Genomic DNA, 24,667 nt, shown 5'->3' with positions numbered 1-24,667 from the left:
TGTAATCTCTCTCTCCTGGATTTCAATATTCTAAAAACTATTTTTAGTTTGGCAAAGTGATGACAGTAGCTTTTGGGGAAACCAGAGGAAAACTAGATCTGTCTCCTAAGGGTCCTCCATTTGTAAAAGCTTATGGTAACTAGGGCCTGTTGTGCTACACTGCAAATACAGGAGAATTCTTTCACCAGTGACTTATTTCCAAAAATCCAAACAGTCTTAAAAAGAGAACAAGCAGCCAAAACAGATCAGAAATTTGAACAAAGCTTGTAAATCAACTTTGTCACCTAGAATTGAGACCTAGTTCAGAGCAAGGAGTTAGTATGCAGAAAGGCCTGTCACACAAACGAGAAATGTGGACATCTCACATGACATCTATATATATAAAATGCAAGTGTCTCTGCGTCCAGTCCGTGTGTCTCTGGGTTTGCGCTACTGCGCATGTGCCCCAGGGACACAGGGATTGGATGGAGAGACATTGGCCAGGAGCAGAGGCGGCAGTTGAAGCGGGGCCGTTGAAATGGAACGCCAGCCTCCAGAAGAGAGGGGCGGCCGAGGAGGAAGGCCACGCTGCCGCTGCCGCCGCTACAAGGAGAGCCCCGAGGCCTAGCGGCCCGGGAGCGGCCCAGAGCAGCCCGGCCTGTGGAGCGCCGCAGCTCTGGAGGCCCCCACTCGCTCACAACCTCCGCTTCCATCACCACCCCCGCTTCCCTCCTTGCTCCGCTCTTGCAGGCCGCGGCCTCTCCTCTGCCGGAGCCTGGGAGTCGCGGCTGCCGCCATTGTGCAGCGCATCAGACGCGGAGGGAGGGAAGGAGGGAGAAACGGGACGTGGGCTCCTTCTTTTTTCTCCGCCCCGGATGAAGCCGCTAGGACCGCAGCCTTGCCCCAGGTACCTATTTGACCCGCTGCATTGGGCGGAAACCCGCCCGCCCGCCTACCTACCCGGTCTCCCGGATGCCCTCGGTCAGGTTAGCTCAGGCAACGGCCACGGGGACCCAGCCAGTCACGGTCTCCAGCTGTAGGGAGATAGGGTCAGGCACCACGGAGCAGCTGCGGGTCGGTTCCGAGCCGGCAGCGGGGAAGAAGGGAGGCGGCCAGGCGGCCTGCTGCGCGATACTGGGCAGGATCAGGGTAATCAAGAGCGTGAGTCGCGCCATGGCCGGATCGAGGGACGTCCCTGCCGCGACTCGCGGCATGTCCAAGTCCCACATGAACCGCTGATGCAGCCGGAGGAGCGCTGAGGCGAGGCAGCCCCTAGCCGCGACCGGCGCGCTGTCCCCGCGACGGCCCCAGGGGGGAGCCCCAAGCTGCGCCCCTGGGCCTTTGAGATTGGGGGGGGGGGGTTTGAGGCGGCGGCAAGGGTTGCAGAAGCCCGGCCTGCCTGTCACCTGCCGAACTTTGCTGCAGCCCCCTCTGCTCTAAAGCCCGGACTGGTGGAGGAGCAGGAGGAGGCAGCAGCATGGAGAACAGCCCGCCCGTTTTCGACAAGCCCAAGGTGAGAGAGCTGGGCGTCCCAGAGCTCGCAGTTAGTGCAGGCAGCTTTCCCGGGCCGCTGATGTTGCAACCGACCGCCGCCGGGCTCGCCCTGCCCAGGCACCTCCGCGGACCTGCCGGCTTCACCAGGGCCGCTTGCTCGGGAGGAAGCGCCTCAGCGCGACTTACTCCCAGGCAAGCGCGCCCGGCGGCAGGATCCCTCCTGCCCTTCTCGCTCTGCCTGTTCAACCCCTCCCCACCTTCATTTCCCCCTCAACGTTATTTATGCGTTTGTCCACAGACAGCTTCCGGATCATGTGGCCGGCATGACCACATATGTTCTAGCGCCCGTTATTTTAACGGGCTGAATCCACTAGTATTTAATAGTTTAACAGTAACATTTTAACAGTACAAGGAGAGGGTAAGATTTTTAAAATCATGAAGGACAATCTAATCAAACAGTAACATTGATAAACAAGTTAAGGTGCCCATTTCTAGTACACATATTCATGGAATAAAGGTGTGAGTTGGGAGCCAACAACAGCATTTCAGATAATTTTACATTTCTGGCTTTAGGGGGTGAGACACAGGGACTAAATTTCATTTCTTTTTAAAAACAAATCCTAACTTACTGCCTTTAACTAACAGTGTTTTCTATAAATACTTAATTATCCTAGTTAGCTTAACATTGCTTTAAACTAAAAGACAAATAACTTGATACTGTGTTTTCACCCCCATCTTCAGACTTTGAAGTAATTATGTGCAGGAAGAAAGGTCTGTTCCTCCATGCTTAACAATATGCATACAGATGAATGCCTCGCTAGACGGAAAACTCGGTAGATGAAAGGCATTTGCTAACGAAAGGCCGACTCGCAAGACGAATTTTCGTGACTCGCAAAACGAAAACGTTTTGCGGTCATCCCTCTCGTAAAACCGTGCTTCCACCGACCGTGCTTCGCAAGACGAAATTTCCGCTATACGACAGCACTCGCGGAACGAATTAATTTCGTCTTGCGAGGCACCACTGTATACTCTTTTTGGGGGGACAGCCAGACTACAGGAGCATCATGAAAATAAAATCGCATGCCATAATAATAATAATAATAATAATAATAATAATAATAATAATAATGGATGGCCAACTCTTTTTACTCTTTTTCAAAAAGAAGATTAACTGTCAATAGTAGTGTAACCAAGCCTTCACATTCCATACACACACCTTGAATGTTTTCCTGTTTACCCATGACTTTAAATATTTGTTTAAGGAAAGTATTGCCATTTCTGAACTTAGATTTTGAAGCCACTGGCCTCATCCAACAGGTTCTTCATAACTCACCCATTTTGGTATCGTCTGCAGATCTGATGAGCGTTCCCTCTCCTTCTCCATCCCATTCACTTATAAGGATGTTAAACAATGGGCCCAGGACAAAATCGTGCTATCACATCTCTCCAGGGTGACAGGGAGTCATTGATATGTGCTCATACAGTCCATCAACCAGCCACAAACAGCAGTAGCAGCATCTAGCCCATATTCTACCAGCTTGTCAACAAATTTATCATGGGGGCCTTTGCTGAAATTAAAAAACTACACCCCCATAATTTCCTTAATCTATACCAGGCTAGTAATTCTATAAAAAGGAAATTGTGTGTATATGTGTGTGTTAGTATGGAGACATCAACAATTGTGTGCTATACAGTACTGACAATTCCCTTGCAGTTTTTCCTTATATGTCTGTGGGAACTTTCATCACCGTCCTACTTTCACTCACTCTCCTGGTAGTACATGGAGTCATGCTGTCTAGCACCTGCAAAACACATACTTCCAAGCCTTTGTCATGTGCCTCTGCCAAAAGTCCAAATCCAACTTCTGCCAAATGTCCTTGCCCTTGAAAGCAAAGACCAGACAGAAGGTGTATCAGGGTCCAGTGGTAGATGTCCAGGTGATTTTGCATTTCATTGGCAACTTTTGAATCCCAATCGTCTAACAGCAGCAACAACTAAAAGGCTTCCTAGACATCTGCTAAATTAGGCTGCTGAAACTTACAAATGTTGAAGAGAATGGAGTTTTGTTCTGGACTAAGCAGGTGCTCAGACGGATCCTGCCCTTAATTCTTAGATTTGGGTAGAATTCAACGTAGTACCAAGGAGATCATTCCATAAGCGCAAGCATTTCTGCCTTCCCAATAGAACAATCTTCCCTCTTCTATGGGCCATTCTGGGGGTTTTCCCCTCCCTCCAGTACATATTTGGGAGAAGGGACAGCAGCTGCACAAGGGAGGAAGAGAACGGGGAAAGCCCTTTGCACCAGTAGGACTCCTTGAGCTGGCTTCCGCTAACAAAATGAGTTAGTTGAATCCGGACCACAGTCTACCCATCCTGGCATAAACCATGTTCTAAGAATTCAAACCTTTCCCAATGATACCAAATTCATAGCCAGTATTCTATCTCTTCTTTAACAGGCAAAGTGACAAAAACACCACCCATGCCCCAATATTCTTCCTCTTCCTACCTAGAGCCAGTGGCTTGTAACACTTTCAATGCTGTGCCTAGCAGGATTATTTGTTCCCACATGGATCCGCAGGAAGGGATAACACTAAGTAGACTGTAGACATTTTGAATGCACACACCTGGGAGACCACAAACATCCCACAACTTGTCAAGAGGACACACTACTGTCTCGGTCCCTCTCAGTAAGGGGGTCACCAACTACCACCACAAATCTCTTCGGAGCAGAAACAAGAGTCCTTCTATCTCCAGGGGTCTTCAAATCCTCCTTCACATTTTCCAAGTGGTCTAGAGACAATGTCCATGGGAAGGCCCTGGAATCAATTCACCGCTTCAAAGACAAAATTGTCTTGTTCCTGCTTGTAGCATTTTACCATGTTCTGCCACCTGCGTTGGGTTTCCCCCCCCCTTCTTTTTAGAAACTACCCTGTCCCATTGTCCTTTCAGAAGCACTAAAATTATAGGGTTTTCTTGATTTTTAACTGTGGTGAGCAAAATTTTAAATACACAGAGAGGATATTATATTATTTTTAGCAATTTATTTGAATTTAGATCATGAATACATCTATATTTCTAACATTAAACAGCCAAGCTGACAGTCTTACTTACCTGGATATACACAATCACTTATATTATTCCAATTAACAATGTGATTAATCTAGGAATTCTGCATTAAAGTATCCTTTCACCTTCATGGAAATCAATCTATAGTTCAATAGTGTTAATGTTACTATACCACTTTCAATTCTTAAACTACAGTGAATACAACTTGCTGTTCTAAAATATTTAATGAGAAACTTATATGTGAAATCAGATGCAATACCCATATTAGATTGTATTATTGGAAATGTGAGCATGAAGATGTTCACACAAATGAATTTCCTCTTCCTACTGCACTCCCAAAAATCCACTCTTAAAGCTTGGGGGAGCCTCTAAAATGTGTGGGATGAGTGTGAGAGCTGCACAAAATTTCAGTCGCCCACCTTCATTCCAGTGGGTCTCCTAAGCACCAGGGAATGGCTTTCTGGGAGGCAGAAGAAGGGGTGCTTGCAATTCTATTGATACAACCTATTGTGTACTCTGGAATTGGTATACAAAGACATATCATACAGAGACCAAATTTTAGATACAGAAATAACTAAAGAAATATGAATAGAAGAGCAGAACATATGAGGAGTGTTTTTGCATAATACAGTGGAAAGTATAGAGACCAGAACAATTATGACTTCTCCTAAAATACATTAAGTAGTAGAATCGGAAACTGAAGATGAAAACACTGATACAGCATTTCCAAGCAATTTAATTTCTTGGAAAAAAATGTATAGGCATAGCAAATGGTCTTCACTATTGAACTGTTTTATGCAATCAACATTTATATATGCAACTAGAATTGAGGTAACTAACACATTGCAATATGCTACGTACTAGATGGAATAATTTTGAGGTAGAAAGTTGATGTGTCTTAAAACTGAGACTAGCACCTTTTTCCCAGTACAATAAAGCCTGCAGCTGATAAGCACCTGTGTAAAATCAATCCTACACTGGAAAAAAATCTTTTAAAAATTGAAGATATTCTTACTTACATATTCAGGTTTTAATTTCTTGTCACCTCCTCGTACAGCCACTTTTTCTAGTTTGTCTATAATGGGCATGATCATTTCCTCATCTTTTAGCCTAAGTTCTTCATGTATTATTTCAATGTCACGAACAGGTGCAACACTTCCTTCAATGTGTGTGATATCATCATCATCAAATGATCCTTTGAGGGGGAGCAAAATTCAGATGTTAAGCAGTATTCTGAGTGGAGGGGGGACAGACGAAAGAAAGAAAGAAAGAAAGATACACAAAGTAGAGACAATCTACCAGTCATAGGCACCAGGGCAGAGCAAAACTTAATTACAAGCATTTTAAGTGTTTTTCAAACAAGAAATCTCGTCAGTAATTTTCAGTATCGGGGTCACTGTATCTTACAATGTATTAGAGGTGGCCAAATAAAAGTATTTTTATATAGCACTTAATAAATAAATGGCTCAGAATAATATAGGAACATTTTAAGTCACTCATTAGATACAGTAAACATTAGAATTGCTATGAAGTTTATGTCAAAGAATTCTTAAGTTCTACACAGTACTAATGGGTTTCCAAGGGAAACAGGATTTACAAAAAAAGGGGGGGAGGCCTGAAATCATCTGGCAGACCTCTTCTCTGCTTCAAACTACTTTATCACTATGGTTCTGACGGTGATTAGATAATGAACCACTCAGACACACAATTTACACAGCAGCTAATTTCATCGGTCTGATTTGAGGGTATGGTTTTTAGGGGGCCATCAAAGAAGCAGATGAAGGTGCATTTGTCATATATGAGTGACAACCATTCACACTATCTCAACAAAATGGTGCTGGCCCTTATTAGAAACACATGCTATTATCACATATTTAAAGTGCAGTTGAAGCCATAATTTCAAATTGCCAATGGAAACATAAGGGTAAAACAACCAGATATTACTGAAGCATGTGTACTGACTTTATGCCCCTCTAAAGACATAATGTGGCAATGTAATTCAACTGAGATACTCTTGAGTTATCAATAAATAATAGCATGAAAACAAAAATTAAAAATATGTCTTAGTAGCAAACTGTAATTTAAAAATTTAAACCTAGTCATGAATTAATGCACAACATAAATTTTAGGCAGTATTTAGTAACAATCCCACTGACTCTAGAAATGAGACTTTAAAACATTTTAAAGAATGAATGCTAGCTACAGTATTATTATTTTTTGTATTTTTATTTAGATTTTCCAGCATACAATTTAATAAAAAAGAGAAATAATACATAACAGAAAAGAAACATTAAATCATTATAGATTAAATCAAGCTACAGTATTTTCATACAAGGTCATATAAAATAAAGCAACATCTACTACTACGGGTGGTGCTGTGGATTAAACCACAGAGCCTAGGGCTTGCCAATTAGAAGGTCGGCGGTTCAAATCCCCACGACGGGGTGAGCTCCCGTTGCTTGGTCCCAGCTCCTGCCAATCTAGCAGTTTGAAAGCACATCAAAGTGCAAGTAGATAAATAGGTACCACTCCGGCAAGAAGGTAAATGGCGTTTCCGTACACTGCTCTGGTTCGCCAGAAGTGGTTTAGTCATGCTGGCCACATGACCCGGAAGCTGTACGCCGGCTCCCTCGGCCAATAAAGTGAGATGAGCACCGCAACCCCAGAGTCATCCGCGATGACCTAATGGTCAGGGGTCCCTTTACCTTTACTACATATTTCTAGACAGATGCAAGTCTACCACATTTTGAGACAATTCACACATCACTTTCCCCTCACATGGGGAATGTCACAATACTTACACCTCAAGACCCATTTCCCCCGTTTAGGGAAGTTTTTAATGTTTGATGTTTTATCACGTTTTTAATATTCTGTTGGGAGCCAGCCAGATGGGTGGGGTATTATTATTATTATTATTATTATTATTATTATTATTATGCCAAAGGCCTGGAAGAAGAGGAATGTTTCTGCCTAGCACCTAAATATATGTAATGAAAGCGCCGGGCAAGCTTCACTCGGGAGAGCATTCGGGAAGCCACCACAGAAAAGGCCTATTCTCGTGTTGCCACCCTCTGGATCTCTCATGGAGGCAGCACATTTTGAAGGGCCTCAGATGATGATCACAGGGTCATGGTTGGTTCATATGGGGAGAGGTGGTCCCTGAGGTATTGTGGTCCTGAGCCATTTAAGGCTTCATAGGTTAAAACCAGCCCTTTGAATTTCGCCCAGAAACTAACTGGCAGCCAGTGCAGTCAGGCCAGGATTGGGGTCATATGCTCAAACTGTCTTGCCCCAGTGTTAGCTGTTAGTTTTCTGTATTTACTCTTTTCATTCTTGTAATTGTGTATAAACCACCCTAGGACAATTTGGTGAAGGGTGAAATTATAAAGTATTATTATTATTATTATTATTATTATTATTATTATTATTATTATTATTACATGTATAATAATAATAATTGCAGGTTATTATATATAAATGAAATAATAATAACAACATTCTTTGACATTTAATTATACGAATGAACAACTGTAATAATAATTTTCTTTAACATTTTATTTATACAAATGAACTGCTAGGGTCTAGCTTAAATATGTATAGTAATCACAATGTGATTACAATGTGAATTTTAGGAGTGCTTACTCTAACATAAATGTGAAAGCAGAAATAATGGCTCCAAGCTGCTGAAACTATTTTCTCATTTGAAACAAACAAACTACAGCAAGTGAAATCTTATCAGTTAACCCGGGGGTCTGCAACCCGCGGCTCTGGAGCCGCATGCGGCTCTTTTGCACCTTTGCTGCGGCTCCGGGCAGGGCCGGTGCGTTTAGCGCCGAAATTTAGGGGGCGCTGCGCCGCGCTGCTGGCCCACCTGCGCCCACCCACTTCTCTACATTGCCGGCGGCTGTGCTGCTCATGCGTGCCTCGTTTCGTGCCAGCGCAGGCACAGCAGCAGACCGCAGCAGCTTCCCTCCCTGGCGCCTGTCCCAGCGCCTGTGTTTGGCTGCTGCTGGTGGAGCTGCTGGCTGCTGCGATTCGATGAGGCGTGACGACTTGACGAGGTAAGGAGGCAGCTGCGGGCTGGGCCAGGGGCGGCGGGTGGCGGGAAGCCCTCTTTTAAAAAAGTGGAAGGGCCCGGCTCCAGGACACGTGGCAGTCTGGGAAGGAAAAGGAAGCCCGGCTGTTCAGCTAAGGGTGGCCCAACGGGATGAGATGGGCATGGGAAAAAGCTCAGGGGACGACCGGTCCCGGGCTCTGTTTCAGGGGCGCGCAGGAGACTTCCCTTAAGCAGCGTGGCGAAAGGGGCCCGAGCATGGGCGTACCGACGGGGGGGGGCAGGAGGGGGCAGCGCCCCCACCTAGAAGCCCCCTGCCCCCTAGATGCTGGAGTCCCATGGACTGAAAGAAGGGTTTTATCCATTCTGAAGGAATGTTTTCCCGCGCCTGCAGGGGGGACGTGATCAGCCCCCTGCTTCAGCCCCTCTCAGCTGCCTTGCCCAGCCCCTCTGCTGGCCAATGGTGATTGGGGCAGTGTGCATGCTGTGTGCTTTTGCATAAGTTTGCTAAACTTTTAGGGTTGCATTTGTGCTGTTCATGGGGCGGAAGTATTCTGGGGGGTTGGATTTCCCTTCTAGATTTGCCCCTGCAGCGTCAGGCGTTCGGACGGTTCCTTTAATACAGTGCTTGTTGTTTGGCTGGGGGGGGGAGCGTTTCGTGATATTTTGCCATTTTGCCTTCATTACCTGCTCTTCATTACCTGTCTAAATTGTGCTATGAGCTTCTGGGTGTTTATAGTGCTTGGAGCCTGTACTTGCATCCGTGTTGGGCAGTGGTTTGGGGACATATTGGAGGTCACCATTTTTGGTGGGTAAAAAACTTCGTGTTTTAAAAGTCACCCTGCTGCATTTTAGAATTGCCCTTTGACTTTTCCCCCCCAGGCACTGTAGCTTAATCGCTGACCTCTTTGTTATTCAGTTGCCTTGGAATTAGCTACATTGTTCTTTAATAGTTGGGTATTACCTCACCGCAACTGGATTCCCAAATTGTTTTTTTTTAAAAGATTTTCTTGGTTTACAAAGTGTGCGCAATGAGAGAAGGGGGAAAGAGGTTTTTGTGTTGTTCATGGGGCGGAAGTATTCTGGGGGGTTGGATTTCCCCTTCTAGATTTGCCCCTTCAGCGTCAGGCGTTCGGGCGGTTCCTTTAATACAGTGCTTGTTGTTTGGCTGAGGGGGGGGGGTGTTTCGTGATATTTTGCCATTTTGCCTTCATTACCTGCTCTTCATTACCTGTCTAAATTGTGCTATGAGCTTCTGGGTGTTTATATTTTTGTGGGCCGCAATGGTTTTGCGGCTCCCAGTTTTTTTTTCTCTTCGGAAACGGGTCCAAGTGGCTCTTTTTGTCTTAAAGGTTGCAGACCCCTGAGTTAACCACAGAAGAGATAATAGGCTGCAAATCCTCAGAACTTGCAACTTCTCCCTCAGATTCCATGAATAGATGCATTATTCCCCCCTCCCCTTGCCTTTTCCATTCAACTAACACAGTCTAGCAGATTTGGTAAGAATCTTAAAGGTTCAACTCTCCGCCAACTCAGGAAATGTACTAGTACTTCATACTTGATTGATGGCCATCAAAACTTTCCTACAGTTTGTAGCATTTTCCCACATATCCTGGAAATGTATTTTACAAACAAAAACAACTTCAGATTAGCAACTACTCAAACTAATGTCACCTGGCCAACAAAAGGAGTTGCTTTGCCAACTCTTTATGCACATGGCATATAGTGGTGGGAAAGCAACAATAGCTTGTGTCTCTTTGCCATTTGGTCTCTTTGCCTAGAATTACCGTATTTTTCCGTGTATAACATGCCCCCCGTGTATAAGACAACCCCTATTTTGGGGGACTCCAAATTAAGAAAATGGGGGGGGGGGATTGCCCAGAGTTGTTAAGCTTTTTTGGAGTTTTTGGGGGGAGGATTGCCCAGAGTTGTTGAGCTTTGTAGGGGGGGTGGATTATGCCACTCGCCACCAGCAGCCACCAATCACCTGCACAACTGCCGTAGTGGCAGCCAATTGACAACAACCCTTGCCACAGCCGCCAGTCACCCGCTCAATTGCTGCTGAAAATCTCCTGCTCGCAGCTCCAACCAATCTCCCATGTCCTCTCTGCACTATCCATGTATAAGAAAACCCCCAATTTTGAACATTCTTTTCTAATAGAAAAAAACTAGTCTTATACATGGAAAACTATGATATCTGCTGTTTATGAATCATATGCAAAATGCTTTACATGAAGCTTGTGTTTCTCTGTAGCCTGAGGAAGGAGGATAAGGAGAAGGTGTTATGCAGAAGGGTTGTGGCTTCATGACAAAACAGCTGCTTCACATGCAGAAGATCCCCAACATCTCCAGGTAGGGCTGGAAAGGACTCCTGCCTGAAATCCTAGAGAGCTGCTACCAGTCAGCACAGACAACAATGAACTAGATGGATCAACAGGCAGCTTATTTAAGTGTTATTTCTAGACCAAAAAAAAAAAGGTTTTTAAAAACATAGTTAAACAAGGCTGAATGACTGTAACAAGCCAGCAGTAAAGAGAAGTAAACTCTTTATTAGGAGGAGGGAACAGGATTTTCACAGCAGTGTCAGGCTAATGAGCACAGCAACTAATCTCCAGTAGGTGTTGCCACCATGAAGCAGTTGCTGAGACAAAAGGTCCCAGCCTCTCCCCCCAACTGCCTAAGGTCACCTCCTCTCCAGGGTTTTCCCTAAGCAATCTGAGACAGTGTCTGTGTGACGCGAATTTCCCCTCTGCCCTCTTCATGCCTCTCCTGGTTCTGGGAGACTAGTGGGGACAGGAGCTTGTCACAGCAGGAGGGGGAGGCAACCATGCCGCTTCACTAGCCAAACTCATCTTGGCCTCCCTCATCCCACTCTCCTGCATCAGCTTCTGATTCTGGACTTCTCTCTGCCACAGACTCTCACTGATCATTAAGCCCTGTAACCTCTTCAGCTTCCAACACCTCTCCTCCCTGTCTTCGCCCTCTGACCACTAATTGTTGTCCCACCACCAATCCCTGGGCTCTGAGCCTTCTTCCCTTGAGGGTTCTGCAACTGGTTCCTCCCACCATTCCTTCAACCAGCCCCTGACATCGAATAAAACTTGCACTGATGAATAGTGACCAATATACCATCTACAATGAGAACTGAGAGACTCCCCATCCTAGCCAGAGCTCTCTTCAGTACTCTAAAATCCAGGAATGCACTCCCAGCTACTGGATTAGATAGGGGAAATACATGTGCCACATCTGGTTATACACATGGTCCTCCATCCAATACATAGTGTGCCACACTGGAACAGGGTAATAAGATAGTACTAAAATGGTATTATTACTTTATTCATTACATTTGTAGCTCACATTCTACCAAATGCTGCTCAAGATGGCTTGATGAAGGGAACTCCATGAGTAACTGCTGCACTTGCAACTTTTAGAAGCAGAGCTCCAGAATATGGCCTTCAGGGTTCTGAAATCCAGAGTTTGTAAGAGGAACCATATTATAGTTCGGCACAACATCCAATGAACAGGTGTACACATAATTACAATATACATCATTCTCTGAAATATGTGTACTGTGTAGATTGAAACAGCTGCCTTCTTTCTCTTTTTTACATTTGCAGAAAAGATCTGGAAAATATTGTCTGATATGCAGAAAGCACTGCAAGAGAATGCAGAACTAATCAACGAAATGAATGGTGCTGTTGCTTCAGAGAGTACAAACTGCATTAGGTAGGGCACTGAATACTGTATCATTCATACAAGAACTCAGTGAGTTCCATTTCTGGAAGCAAATGCTTGTCAAAAACTCTGAAGAGTAAGTTTTGTATGATAACAGAGGAAATCACAAACAAATTCACTGAACATTGCAACATTATAGTACATTATTACACTTCATGAGTTTTGCATCTGTTGACGTATAAAGCAGAAGTGGGGAACTGGATCTGTCCAGTAGGTCAGACTGTTATCTATCCCACCCCTTGCAGGCCAAATGTGACATACTGGTAATGATGACATCAGTCAACACTTATTCGCCCACACGATTTTAAATCCAACTATGCAAACAAATACACAGTCTACAGCACTGATCATTAGGTCTTGTGGGGCACTTCATAAGGGCTTCACAAGACCCAACGATCAGCTGATTGTCAGGTCTTACGATGGCCATGTAAAGCACCCCTACCAATGTTTCCAGGGTTCACACCTGGGGCTTTCTGCGTCTAAAGCAGTTGCTCCTTTACTGAATTACAGCCCCACCCATATCTCAGTGGTAGACTGTTGGGTGCAATTACAGTAAACCAAAATAGGTGGCTATCAGAGCACAGGTTACCTCTGTCCAGGAATGACTGTAGAATGGCAAACCAACTGAAGCTGAAAAAGGCACTCTGCATCACTGAAGCCACTTGAGCCTCCAGTGAGAAAACTATTCCCTAAATATTCCCATATAAAACAGGTCATCTATCCAATTCTTTAAATAAATAAAAAACAAAATTTTATTATGACGTTGAAATAGCAGTTCAGTAAAAAATATAAAAGAAAAACTATACAAAACAAGAAACTGGTTTCACAGCTGTTACCACCTAAAAGAAAGTACAATTTCAAGAGACAACGCAACAAATTGTATGTTACTATAAAACTGACCTGATACAAAGAGAATACAGTGGTACCTCTGGTTACGAACTTAATCCGTTCCAGAGGTCCATTCGTAACCGAAAACCATTTTCAACCTGAGGCATGCTTTCACTAATGGCGCCTCCTGCTGAACATGCACCTCCGGCATGAGATTTCCGCTCACATCCTGGGGCAAAGGTCGCAACCAGGAGCAACTACTTCCAGGTTAGCGGAGCTCGTAACCCGACAAGTGCATAACCAGAAGCGTTCATAACCAGAGGTTCCACTGTACAAAAAAGGGTTATGAGTATCAAATAAAGCCGTATTTCACCAAGGTTTGCCATTCCCATAATTGGCATAAATAATGTTATATAAATAACAAATGGCTGCCAAATGGAGGCAAAACCCATAGGTTTAGCTGCAGCCTGCGATATCTGTAATTTATTTTTTAAAAAATCAGAAATGAGGATAAAAATAACTTTATTAAACCAAATATTTAAAGAAAAATCTGAGGATTCCTTCCAGTCCTGTGATCTACCATATCAAAAAGCTACTAACAGAAAACTTGCAAGTTGTTTACACATTAAGTGCATATAAAAGACATAATTTGGGGGTTTAAAGGCACTGGTAAAACTATTACTTCAGAGATTTCCTTCATCATCTTTTCCCAAAATGTGTATACATGTTTACAACACCATCACATGTGCTAATAGCTTCCTTTTTCATTACATCCCCTCAGAACACATAGGGGAAACAAGTCTATTTATATGTGCAAGGTGGACTGGAGTTAAGAACCATCAATGGGATATTTTTAAGAGGTTTTCTTGGATATTTGCAGAGACAGATCTAAAAGTGGGGTAAGCCACATTGTACAAGCAAGTTCTGAATTGTACACTGAGAGTGCAACTCTCAAATGCAAGAGCAATATTCTGCCTCTTGGAGGACACAGTCACAAGAGAAGGAAGAAGGATTCAATGCCTGAGGTTCCTATGACACAGGCATAGAAAGCACAAGTGTTCTTCCTGTTTAGGCTCAAAATTCCTAAGACAGCAAGCCCCTATTGAAACCATGGAACCATGCCTAATGTATGAAAGGAAGACATTATGTGAACATCTATAAAGGCCATCTTTATCTAACTAGGTGCAAGAACACCTTCCAAAAACTATTCAAGGATATCATTACAGATTTTAATAAACCAAATAAGCAACTCAATTCCATTTGATCTGAAATCCCAGCTTTGCATGGGTCACACAGTAAGTTTGCCTCAAAAAAGTACTCTTGTAGTTCGTTTGACCCCTAACAGATAGCAAATTCCCTTTATTGCATCATTGCCAGGAGCAAACATTTCCAGCATCCCACCTCTCAGCATCTCCAGTTTGTCTTCATCACTTTACTCCTTTGATCTTGATAAAATGTTGTGAACCAGTCTCAATGACTGTGCATTCCTCCTCCCATCCTTGCCCAATTCATGATTCACCTAAGCAGAACTTTTAAATACCGTATATACCCGAGTATAAGCCGACCCGAATATAAACCGAGGCACCTAATTTTCGTACAAAAACCTGGGAAAGCTTATTGACTCAAGTATAAGCCAGTTCACCTTTGCCGCTGTGGAGGAGGAGGAGGAACGAGCAGCCCGAAAGCAACCCTTTGGGCTGCTCCTTCCTCTTCTTCCTTTGCCAAGTTTGCATTTATGCGAGCAGTTCAGGAATGGAACAAGCTGCCTGGGGAGAGTAAAGAACCGCCATTCTTGTACACTTCTTAAGGAATGGTTGACTGGGGAGAGCGGGTGGCGGCACGAGCGGAGAGAAAGGGCTTCTTTCTCGCCACCCCCACCACCCGCCTCACTCGAGTATAAGCCGAGGGCAGCTTTTTCAGCACAAAAAATGTGCTGAAAAACTAGGCTTATACTCAAGTATATATGGTAACCACAAATATTCAGAGCAACACTTTCTTTACAGAGTTCTTTCCTTACTCTATGCAGCTTTATTTAGGGCCTTTTTCCCAACCTTAAGGATCACACCTCACCAACTGCATTTTTCCTCAATCACAGGCTGAATTTTCTATTTCTGCACTATAGTAAAAGCACCATGATCTTCTAAGACATTCTGAGCCGTCTACCTTCCTTCTCCCCACCCCCATATTTAAGTATGGCAAAGTCTATCTGCATTTTGTATGCACACTTTAAATTATAAGTTGCCTTCAGATATATTCTACAATATGCACACTCTTCTGCCATTTCTTACACCGTCCATATGACAATTATTTCAAAACATCCAGGGATTTTGCCAGTGCTTATGTTATACCTGTCAAGATCTGATGACTCTATGTTATGTATTCCTCTGAACAGAACCACTACACTTAGTTACAGGCTATCATCAACCAATTCATTCTCTTGCTAAAATCAAGTCATCCAATTACTCCTTGACTAATCAAGGCTGTTTTGGCTTTTTCTTTTTTCAAAAGGTACTCAACAGCATAAACAGTTCACTTACAAGAAATGGAAAGGGGCTAATCAGCAGAATTATTGTTTTGCTGCTACAATTTGCAGTATTTAAATGCAGTTGCTGATTGGACTGAAAGTTTTATGATACAGCACAGGAAGCTAGTTTGACTTAAATATGAAGGAGCCTGTGCTTTGTCTACTGTGGAAAGTAATGCAGAAAACTAAAATATGTGCACCAATTCACTTTTGATAAGCAAACATGGAGTAAATAACTGTTATGGTCCAATAGACAGATCTGCACTTTCGCGTTTTTCTAAACATGTCCCTTTTACCTACCAATTTGCTTATTTCACTTTTATACTTTCATTAGAAAGAAAATGGTCTCTTTATTTTGATACATACTGTAGATGAAAAAATACTAATTCAGCTACAAAACACTAGCCTGTATTAAGTATACTGTAGCTTCTATATACACCTTAGAAAAGCTCAGCAACATGGGAGCCAACACCTAGGGGCCATTGGGGCTTGATCCCCCAATAAAATGTTTGAGTAGGCTGGGCCCCCACAAAGTTGATGGACATTCCCATTCAAATTGTGTGTGTACATTGCATCATGTGATGCAAGGGTGGGGCTTACCTGGGCCACCACAATTTTTATCAAGTTGGCACCCCTGCTTAGCAAGCATGAGGGATGAATTGCTCTCTGACAAAGGAGCTCTGACCTGTGGCTATTGATGCAGAAGCACAAGAGTTGCCTAGCTGGATATCTGGACTCTCACAGAAGGAGAAATGTGAAAATGAAACCACAAGGTGGGATCCAGAGACAATCAAGCAGACCTCTGTTTGCACAGGAAGGCTTTCCTGCCTCCTATTCTATTCTATTCTATTCCCCGTCCCCCCCAAAAACACCCCACTTGATGATCCACCTAAAATGGTGTAGGGTGGGCTACAGGGGGCTGTAGAAGAATGGGAAAACTGGAGGAATTTGGCAAGCCTGTATTGTACAAGAGCAAGTGCTTTTCTGATCATGCAAAAGACCTCTAGATCCAAGCAGCATTCGAAATTAGCCCGGCTCCAGTCGCATTTTGCAATTGGCAACCGGCCTTTTGTGACTGGTTGGAGATGTCAGGTGGCACCCTTGGCACCTAGCATCTCCAACTGCCTGGCGGCCGTCAGCTGGTCTGCCGGGCACAGGGGCAGCAAAAGACGAACATATTTTGCTGCAGCGCTATCCCTGCCAAACACCTCATCTGCCCAGCAGCACGAGACACTTTTTTTTGCTGCCACTCTGCCAGGTGAATCAGGTGTTTGGCAGTATACAGAGGTAGCAAAAACCTCTTTTTCCTACCGTGCTACCCTGCAGACCACCTGATTCACCAGCAGCAGGAGCAACAACAAAAGGTGCCTAGACATTTTGTTTTGGTGCCCACAACCTAGGTCCCAGGAGCCACATGGTTCTTAGCATTCCTACCCCAGTTTCTAACACTGGATCCAAGGCCTGGAAAGTACTGGTATTTATGCAAGTTCTTTGCTCTTGTTTCAACTCTCTGCCAAAAAAAAGAGAAAAGCTCATTCCTGGTTTAATCAGGTAACAGGCAGAAAACACTGGCTGAGTGACCTGAACTACTTTCCCAGCATTTCTGTCCATTTTCGCTTTGGCTTCCTCTTCATAAAGCCAAAGTTATTTCCCCTAACTCATCAGTAATTAGGGCAAGATAAAACACTGGTTCCTCAGTCCAATTCCTGGTATTATAAAAACCTGCTCAAAACTTTCAATTGAAAGGCCTTCCCTCAGCCTAACACACTATCTTCCCAGAATTGTTCCATAAAAGTACAGAATCTGAGACCAGAATAAACATTGTGGGAGATAATATTGTGAAGTCAGAGTGGAAGTCTAGCTTTGATTGCATGACAATAAATTTCTATGTAAAGAGGATAACACATAAACATATGCTGAAAGAATTAAAAGTCAATTTATGCAATCTCTACTTGAGCGTTTTGTAAGAATGAACATTTTTTTCAGCTAGAGGCATGCATGTCAACAAGTTAAATATATAGCTGAAAAAGAAAATTCTCTTGACAAATGCCTTCGGAAGAATAATTTTTCAAATACTTTATAACTTTGGATCTACAGTGCTTCATAAAACACTAACTAGTTGTAATCATTTGCAGTGTAATTGTGGACATTTATATGCTTTTCTTATGCACAGAACATAGCTATTAAGAGCTGAATGGTGACGGTGTGAAGTATAGGTTAGATTGGGTGAAATTAAAGCAAATTACTCAGGGATGTGGAATTCTGAAAATAGAAACAGTCAATGATTTGCAACCCTCTTGATGATCAGCTTCATAGAACCCTAAATGGCAAGAACTTACATATTTTAAAGTTAACTAGATTTTTTTTCAATATTATGTATAAATATAGTTTAAATGAAAGTACTCAGTGACTTTGGAAATAATCTTTTTGTTTGATTTACAAGTCCTTTTTAGAGTTTGTGCCACTAAAGCATATTTTAATTCTCAATTTTTCACTGGTTCTAATGAACTAGTAACTTGTAGTGTGTGCAATTTTTAATATATATAAATTTTATACATACGTACACACACACACACACACAGATATCATACTAATTCAATTGCTAATTGAAATTCTATTAGATTGTAATAGATCAAGGGACCCAGCCACTGACAAATACAAGAACTAGGGCAAAGGCTCTGAAGTGCTTCCAAGTAAACATGTACTGTATAGGTTTGAGTGGCAGCAATGCTAGCTTACTCACCTACCCACCCACCCCATCTACCATCATCTTGCAAGGATCAGAGAGGATCCCTTTGTCCCAATTCTCCCTACCTTTATGAACTGTAAGACTAATTATATGAATGTACTAAAATTTATGTCAGAAATGCACTGCTGGTGAATGGGAAGAGCTTAATCACCATGATAACTAACCCAGTTGTTCACAAACCAGGGCAGGGTTAAAAGATAAAAATGGCTTCCTAATATGAAGTGGGGCACTAGCACAGGAGAAAAATTTGGACTGTGTGTGTATGTCAGAAGGAGATCCAGGATTTGCCAAAAATGTGTTCTCCAACCTCATTGGGATCATGGGCCTCCCATGGTCATTAGTCCAATTATCTCATATTGGAGATGAAGCAATAAGGTAGGGCACAGGAGCTATGCAGGGGGTAAAGTAGAGAGAGTAGAGTAACTGGATAATACCACCTGATTATGGGGAGGGGTTATCTAGCCATTTAGAAAGAGGGCACAAATTGAGTAAATTCTGCAATCGTTGCAGGTGCATAAATGTTGCATAGTGATCTGCTATGGAAGAGGAGCACTCAACTGTGCAGATGCTAATAGTGGCATTTTCTTTTTAAGAAAGGGTAATGAGAACTAAGAAATATGCTTTTTCTTGCTGCTGAAACACCTGAAAAGGTTGATCCAGTCAATAGTGAGCGGCCTAGCAAATTCAAGCTGTCTTTATTATTATTATTATTATTATTATTATTATTATTATTATTATTATTTGTACCCCGTCCATCTGGCTGGATTTCCCCAGCCACTCTGGGCGGCTTCCAACAAAAATCAGATACAAAAATATCACACATTAAAAACTTCCCTGAAGTTTTGCATGTTGCAATTAAGTACAGTAGTTATCAACTTTGCTGCCTAAATGGGACCGTTGAGAGCATGATTGGAATCTGCCAATTAATCTGTAAAGGGAGATTTTGAAGTCTGGAAGATGCTTGCTTGGATCTTAAAATGTGAACAGCAAAAAGCTAACAGAAGAAAACTTTTCTATCTTTTCCTCACACCTGCGGTACCCAAGTCTCCTGAAAAGCCTCAGTGAGGAGGCAGGATCTGCTACAGCCCCAAACCAGTAGGTGTCTCAATTTGGGCAACTACCCACTCTCCCCAGCAGCAATCAATCCATGACTGATCAAACACATTGTTCATGGTGGGCTTTCCTCAGATTAGAGAAATTAAGTACAAGTTGTAATATTATGATAAAATATACAGAAAATTGCCAAGATGCCAAAGAAACTTACATACAGACCTACTTACATGTAAAGAGAAAAATTGTGTTAAATGCATCACCTTCTGATAGTAATGACATTATGTAACCATTTTGTTCTTTGTGTTTGTATTTTGGAAACAAAAATTTTAAAATAAAATAAAAGATTGCTTGAAGCAGAGAAGGGAAACTTTTTTCCTTCCCTTATTGTAGGATCCAAGTCACTACCTTTAATATCATCCATTGTGAATTAGCATCCTTTATATATAGATTTGATTTTGTTCCAGATTTCATCTCCTGTTTTTATACCTCATTGTCTGAATTTAGACTTGTAAGCTACCCAGAGAACATACGTTATTGGACAATATATAAATTAAATAAATAAGTGAATGTAAGCAAGTCAGCTGTGTATGGAACACAGGTCCATCCTACCGGATAACAGCAAATAGGGGCTTTGCTAGCTGAGGTTCTTAGCTTCTCCATCTTGAACAACAAGATGCCAAATAACCAAAAGAAAATAAATCCTTGCTCAAGACCCCAACTCAATTGTAGTCTACTTCTTCATAAGCAGAATGTAACCAGCATATTTCCTTGAAGGGCCAAGAACAATTGGGATTTGCTTGGTAACAGGGCTCATTCTAAATATTGTGTGGATCCTGAGCTACAATAAAATCACATTTTAGTAGTATTACAATTATTATTATTTTAAAAAAATTGTGATTATGAATACCCCACCCAATGCACACACCATATTCCCTTCATTCTTTAAAAAAGAAAGAGGTTTTTCCCCCAAATGGATGCTAGAAGGCCGTATTTCCACTTCTATCCACTTTACATGCCACATCCATCATGGAGCAAATTTCTGTCTTTAAAAAGGCTTCCAGATAAAGCAGTTCTGTTCTCCCCCATTTAGTTGACTATATTTTTACAAGCACCAGACTAACAAACTAAGATTGAGAAGCCATCTCATGCATATTGCTGTTGTCCCACATCATTCAGAACAAACCTTTTTAGATCGTTAACTACCACAGGAGTGCTGATTACACAGGCACCAGCAATTTCCTAACCAATGACCACCTGAACAATGATGTGTTCAGCTTCTCAGACCCTGAAGCCTTTCAAAGGTGAATCATTTCACAGTTTGGAACTAGATCGCCATAGCAACTTCCCTTTGAGGGTTTTAGAATCACCATCCAGTAATTCTATGATCATCAAGCTCGACCATTCCCAATGGTTCTTTTCACAGCAGATGGAAAAGGAAGCCTTGAAATTTTACAGTCTATTTCAAGCAATTCATCTGGCAGCCTATTAGAATTCAAAATATTTCGACCTTCAATCACAAAGCATGTTATCTGAAGCTGTGGTGATCTCAAGTCAAGACAAGCAGACATTTTAGTCTAATCATCCATGATGAGAAGAGACTGACAAAAAAACTCTTAATTCAACCACCATCAAAATGCTTATTTTAACTGCATGCAAGTCTTTCAACAGGCAATGAAAACACACCATGCACCATTTTTATCACAATCATCTGTTCAAGGGAAATATGAATTCTGAATACTGACATGCATCTCTGCACTCTAAGCCTGCTTCTGTAAATGTTTCTTACAAACAGTAAAAAGGCTGTATTCATACTTTTCTTTAAAAACAAATGCATGGAAGCAAATAAATGAAAATTTCTATATACTAGATTTAGCTTTAAAGTACTTAAAAAGAATTGAAATGATCAGTAAAATTCTGAAGCAGTTTGATTATGTGCCAGTAAAGTTTGTAAACTAAAGCATTAATAATGTTCCTAAGGTACCAGTATTCCTCATATTGGTTTGCTTCTGAAAAGCAACATTTTTTCTCTCTTAAATACTGCAGCCATTAAATACTAAAGCATTAAATGTGGTAGGTGGCACATTCTTAACATTTTAGTCCAACATTAATAAAATCTACACAATAAACTTCAACAGATTTGCTTTCTTATTGAGAAATCTGCATTTACTGCTTAATAAAAAAATTAGTTTTAAATTTTTAAATGTTTAAATCTTAGTAAAATATACCAAGGACAAATTCAGAGAGATTCAAGTCCTAATATTTTAAAAACAAATACAACAAAAACCTATAAAATTCAATTACCCAGACTGAATAAGACCAAAAAGAGGTTTAACCAGTAACTGCCAATAAAATGAAATTGGTCTGTTTCTAATTATTAGCTTATGTTTGGACTAATATGCATCTGTGTCTAAAACCAATATTAATCTGCACTGCAAACATACTTGGCCCGGATCAAACAACCAATCAAGGCTTCATAAGCCACAGTTTGTTGATCTTACTCAGATTTAATAAGTCTAAAGGGAAGCTAAAATAGTTTTAGCTTTGCATGAGTCATGCCATGGTTTGTGAAGTTGGGTGTGACCACCTAGGCCAAGCATGGCTCTCTTGCAACTCCCCATCTCTCTTCTCACTGTGCACCAGCTTGTGAACCAAGATCTAAGATGGCACTATGCCCAAGTTCACAATTATTTCCATAATGAGCAACTCTGGCTTAATGCTTGTCAGTTAATGAACCAAGAAAATAAGCCATATTTATGAAGCCTGAAATGACAGTCTGAACCAGGCCCTACTCACTTTGATACTATATTTTCTATGTGAGCCAGGCTGTGTTATATATCACAAAAATGATCTGATTTTTCATATAGAATTTTCATATGAAGTTCCGGAGATTGCCTATTATAGATCCTTGTTGTGGAAACCCCCTGTATAACCACATGTAGTTACTGTGACATAAAAATACTTTTGTATCGTGGGCACAATTGTGTAAATGCTAAGCAGTGTTCATTCTTCATTTACTGCTCTTGATTTGTTTTGGGGTTTAAAACCATAAGCCCAGGCTCAGATGACATATGTGATGTGGTTTGTTGCTCCTGGCATGGCTAGGAGTAGAGAAGAAATGAAGCAATGACTTTTGAGAAGCATGCACCGATACACTTCCCATTCATATTAACAATAATTAAACATTAACTATAGTTTAACATGATGTGTGAACACAGTCAGCACACCTTATTCCCTTTTGTTTTATACTGTATATAGAAATCCATTTTTGCTTAAAATATGAAGCAGAATAGGATGAACCAAAAGGTCAAGAGCACAAACAGAAGTGGGTTCAATAGGCCACAACTTTACAGGGGCACTCCAATATTGCAAACAGTCTGTAACTGCCAAGTCACCTATTAGATAACCGAGGAGAAGGTACCATATTTTTGTTTACCTCTTCTGCAACCACCCAAATCTCACTGATATGCTAATACAGCCTTCAACAATCCAGAAAGCTATGACATTTACTTCAAAACATACAGTCATGGAAGAATAATGAAAACAATATTCACTAGTTAATTAATAGTATAAAAAACTTCACTTAGCAAAGGGCCAGTGATATTATAAAATATACATATATTTTCAATTTCCAAATGGACAGAATTTCGCTTATGGAAAATCTACCTGTTAGGGAATTGAGACTTGGGCTGCAACCCTAAATCCCCTTACCTGGGAGTAAATCCCAATTAATTCAGTAGGACCTACTTCTGAGTAGACATAGTTAGGAATGTGCTGTTGATCTTTGAACTGCCTATTGTATAAGAAACCATGGAAGAACCAGACAATGTGCTGCTAGGTTACAATTTGTGGGGCAAAACATCACCAGCCCCTTTGCTACTAGCAGCAACACTCACAGTACCTTACTCTTATATGCATGCCCCATTTCACTCCATGTAAAGTAGCAGAAAAGTTGATACATGGAAATTTCAAAATAATTTCTCTAACAATATTGATGACAGTGCATGGTTTTTTAATGGGAAAATCGGATTCTCCTTATTTGGCAGTGGTGAAGAATATTTGAACAAACAAAACAAAATAAGGAGCCCAATACAATGTATGGAACAGGTTGTTTACGTTTTTGATTTTTGCTTACTTTTTGGAGGCTACTTTCTTAAATAAAATATTTTAAGGTCTTAGTTTAAAAAAGAATCTCAAAGCCACTCCTCTGCAGATGTATCTTCAATCTCAATTGCAAAATTAAAGAACTTGCAATTGTTCTCAGAATTCATTGTTCTCAGAATTCTGAGACATACATTGCTGTCCCACACAAATAGCACAGGAATGCACACTGAAGCTAGCAGTTCTATATATCTATACAAACTTTTTCTTCCACCACATTTGCCAGTATCCGCTGGTTTTACTTCTACAAGTAGATGACACTTTTACCACGGTAACATCACACTAAGCACACCGCAAAAATAGGGAGAAACTACAGGAAATTGTACTCACATATGCTTAAAGCTTCCAACTAGTTCCAGGTTGTCATTTAGAAAACAATCAAAACAGGTAGTAACCTTGTTTGCATGCTCCTTTTAGGGTCTAATCACTGAAATCCTGTAGCACTTTAGTGAACAAAATCACTGTGGGGGTTGTCAGGTCAATTCAGTTTGAAGGTGTACCTTTACCTTACTAAATGTACTTACACTGTACTTTCAGTTTGTAACAATAGCCTTAAAGAAGCCTAACAGCAATACTTTAAAAGGTTTCTTTAAAAATCAACAATAATTTGCTTGAAGATAGCAATTCTGTTCCATTAACACTCAAAGCTATTGTAGTTTTAAAATACAAAGGTAAAATGTAGTCTTCCACTCCCACCGCCTTTCTGGCAGCCAGCACCACCCTAGTAGCTCCTGGGCGGCTTAATGGGTTAATTTACTAAACAGCAGTTTTAGAACCAGGTATAGTGTGCAATGCCTTCCATTTTCCAGCTTCAACTATTCCCTTTGATTATGTGGGACTAATGGCACTGCCCTACATTGCTCCTGACCATCATCACCAGTTATGCTAACCATCACTGGAAGATTCAATTTCTGCTGTTTGGAGTTTTGTAGCATCTTGGCAATTCTCTTCCTACACGCTGTTGCTGACCATTATTACTGATCATCTCCAGCAAATTATGGGGCAGATGAAAAACATCAATGCAAGA

The 24,667-nt window shown here is 41.7% G+C and overlaps 1 protein-coding gene across 3 annotated transcripts in view; it reads right to left on the bottom strand.

Annotated features, from left to right (window-relative positions):
* The window catches only part of OLA1 (Obg like ATPase 1), a 96,925-nt gene that overhangs the window by 50,266 nt on the left and 21,992 nt on the right, over positions 1–24,667 (bottom strand). For all 3 annotated transcript variants that reach the window (XM_033167898.1, XM_033167891.1, XM_033167906.1), the window contains one exon: positions 5,559–5,734. In XM_033167898.1, coding sequence (XP_033023789.1) covers positions 5,559–5,734 — 176 coding nt within the window. The remainder of the gene's footprint in view (positions 1–5,558; positions 5,735–24,667) is intronic.

The sequence above is a fragment of the Lacerta agilis genome, chromosome 1, assembly GCF_009819535.1.
Source record: "Lacerta agilis isolate rLacAgi1 chromosome 1, rLacAgi1.pri, whole genome shotgun sequence".
In the NCBI taxonomy this organism is placed as follows: Eukaryota; Metazoa; Chordata; class Lepidosauria; order Squamata; family Lacertidae; genus Lacerta; species Lacerta agilis.
This window is presented reverse-complemented; position numbering and strand designations above follow the sequence as displayed.